Source organism: Coregonus lavaretus (genome assembly GCF_964263955.1).
Source record: "Coregonus lavaretus genome assembly, chromosome: 23".
NCBI classification, from domain to species: domain Eukaryota; kingdom Metazoa; phylum Chordata; class Actinopteri; order Salmoniformes; family Salmonidae; genus Coregonus; species Coregonus lavaretus.
This window is the reverse complement of record NC_140010.1, coordinates 16,390,383-16,393,458: the sequence shown is the minus strand read 5'-3', so window position 1 is coordinate 16,393,458 and position 3,076 is coordinate 16,390,383. Positions and strand designations below refer to the sequence as shown.

Here is a 3,076-nt window from a genome sequence, read left to right as displayed (position 1 = left end):
CCAGATCTGGCAGGGGTTGGGTCTCGAGTTCCTGGCGATTTCTTGGAGGGATTTAGCCGGGATCTATAGGGCAGAGAGAGAGATTGAAGAATTGATAGGTGGTCGAGTTTTGTTTGGCCGAGTGGATATAAGCAAGAAAGTCGAAGAGCTTTATGTTTCCCCTCTTAAAGAATTATTGCCAGCGATGGCCACAGTGATACGGAGGAGGAGCAGCGGCCACACCGATACACAGCTGCTGTTCCTGATTAGAACAGCAATAAAGGTGCAGTGAATCGCCACGGGACACTAACCTCTTCGATTATCGCATTTGGAAACCTATTTTTAGAATGTCTGAAGGAGTTCTGCTGAGTAATTGACTGAAGAGGATTTGGTGTAGCCTACTGCTCTCATTAGACATTTCAGGTCAGTGCAAGAAGAGTCGGGCAAGGAATTGGTCATAGTCTACACTTGTCCCTCTGTGTCTCTAAAGTGGGCGCAAACATGACGACTGAGAGCTCACAGCAACATCTGGAGCCGTCTCATCCTCTGAGATGCAGCCCAGCAGCCGGTGTGATGCACGGCACACTGATGAGCGCACAGCCAGTGGCGGAGAGCTCACCAAATGCATCAACCAAAGGGAAAAAGGGAAACTCTGGCTTGAGGCGACCTGAGAAGCCGCCCTATTCATACATCGCCCTTATTGTGATGGCTATCCAAAGCTCCCCGACAAAGACGCTTACTCTGGCAGAAATATATCAGTTCCTTCAGGCCCGTTTCCCGTTCTTTATGGGGTCTTACCAGGGCTGGAAAAACTCAGTGAGGCACAACCTGTCTCTAAACGAATGCTTCATCAAACTGCCCAAGGGCCTCGGCAGACCAGGGAAGGGCCACTACTGGACCATAGACCCGGGCAGCGAGTTTATGTTCGAGGAGGGATCCTTCCGTCGCAGACCTCGCGGATTCCGTAGGAAATGCCAAGCTCTGAAACCCATGTATCGAATGATGAATGGCATCGGTTTTGGTGCGTCAATAATGCCCCAAAACTTCGATTTCCAGAACCCCTCCGCGTCCTTGGCATGTCATGCCAACGGTTACAACCTGGACGTGATGGGGAACACGGTGCCAGGGAGCTACGACGGGCTGGGTGGAGGGCATCATGTCCCTCATATGTCGCCAAGCCCCGGGTCCACCTACATGGCGGCCTGTCAGGTGTCGTCTAATGGAGACTACTGCCCGGACAGCAGTAGTAGCCCTTTGCACTCTTCCCCGGCGACGATGGCAGCGGGCACTTTGGACTGTCATTCTCCCTACGCCAGTGCTTCTCCCTACGCCACTGCCCCCTCACACTGGGCATCACCTGGTATGTCTCCATATATCAAGCAGCAATCCCTGGCCTCAAACAGTCCCACATCCTCCGCATTGCACTCCAGCATGTCCCCTTACTCTCTGGAGCAAAGCTATCTCCATCACAACGGAAGAGACTCATCTGACATTTCAGGTAGGCTTTACTTTCCTAACAATATAGGCAAACACAATCTTTAATTAGGCACAATATAAGGCCAATTATAAAATATACAACCCATCAATAAATCGTCCACTCTGATGGATAGTTTGTATTAAATAGTGCGTATTTATATTAGCTATTTTATTTGTAAGTAGTCGAGATGGGCAACTGCAAATTACAAATCAGATGGAAGAGGGCATTGGGCCTAGTTAGGCAACACGGACATTGCTCTGCTTGTCCACTTGTGACCAAAAGACAAAACTATGAAAATATGACGAAAAAAAGAAACAATAATGTCATATTGATAACAATATTAAAGCAAATGCTATTGCCAAGATTAACAGAATCATTCCCAATGAAGTTGAACATGTAGCCTAGATTTTATTTTCAAGGCCTTATTGAAAATGATAATATGACAACACCCAATTATGTGTATAATAATATACAATAATATGTCAGTGATGTCAACACTGAATAATGTTTTACTTATCTATAACAAATTGTTTATTGTGACCATTGTGAAGATAGAACTGCCTGTGACCTTTGTACGCAATGGTCTCCAAAAGGTAATAGTTATTGAACAACACGTAAATGGTATAACAATAATATTACTGAATTAAATAAATAGGTTCAACAGAAATACCACTGCTGTTTCTGAAATAGTTATAGATTTTACAGTTATTAGGCTAAAGCAGCATTAGCCCAATATTTTCAGGCGCGGATTAAATAGAAGGCAAATTCAGGACTAAATAGAGAGCAAAGTATTTATGGCAAATATTTAAAATGTAATGAAAATAGAACGACACTTTTCTAGGAGAACATTCAAAACATTTTGAAATGCTAGCCTTATATTTACAAATAGGTCTAGTATTTTCACATTGTAAAAGTGATGTTACATAAATTCGTTTTTTTCGTGATCATGTAAACTCTAAATGATATGCATGCAGTTGTTTAAGGAAAAATGTAGCCTACCATTTTAGAAAAATAATTTGAGTATATTCCATTTGGATAAATACAACGTCCAAATAGTGGCATCTATAGTCCTACATACACGCGCCATAGAGTGCATTCATTGTGTGTATTATAATACGTTGGTATAGTATTTACAAGGTTTGTGTTTGACTGTCACGTCTCTTCCATCTGTTTGCAGTGGGATTATCTCGATACTCAAGCCATTCATCGCCAGTGTGTGACAGGAAAGATTTTGTTTTGAACTTTAACGGAATCTCTTCCTTTCACCCGGCGACTGCCAGTGGATCTTACTACCACCAGCTACATCACCATCACCAGAGCGTATATCAGGACGTCAAGCCATGCATCATGTGAAATAAACGTAATAAGACCATTGCCATCTTGGATGAAGATCACGTCAACTACACTATATACAAGCTATACGCTTATACCATTTGTCCGGTAAAAATATTTCTGATGAATTAGGGGAATGTAGGCTACATACAAAACGTCAGTCACTCTATTTGTCTGTGAGAAGGTCTGTGCCATGACACCTTTCCGGAGAAATGAAAAACGACTGAGTGCATGAAGTAAAAATTGAAAAAATGCATGTATTGCCATTGTCCAACACATTATAAAGGA

General features: G+C 43.0%; 1 protein-coding gene across 1 annotated transcript; it reads left to right on the top strand.

Moving 5' to 3' along the window:
* Positions 1-480: 480 nt before the first annotated feature.
* On the top strand, positions 481-2,809 carry LOC311098620 (forkhead box protein F2-like; the record flags this gene model as incomplete). Its single annotated transcript, XM_084139151.1, has 2 exons — positions 481-1,477; positions 2,634-2,809. 2 exons carry the CDS (start codon positions 481-483, stop codon positions 2,807-2,809), a joined length of 1,173 nt encoding a protein of 390 aa, XP_083995277.1.
* Positions 2,810-3,076: the final 267 nt, after the last annotated feature.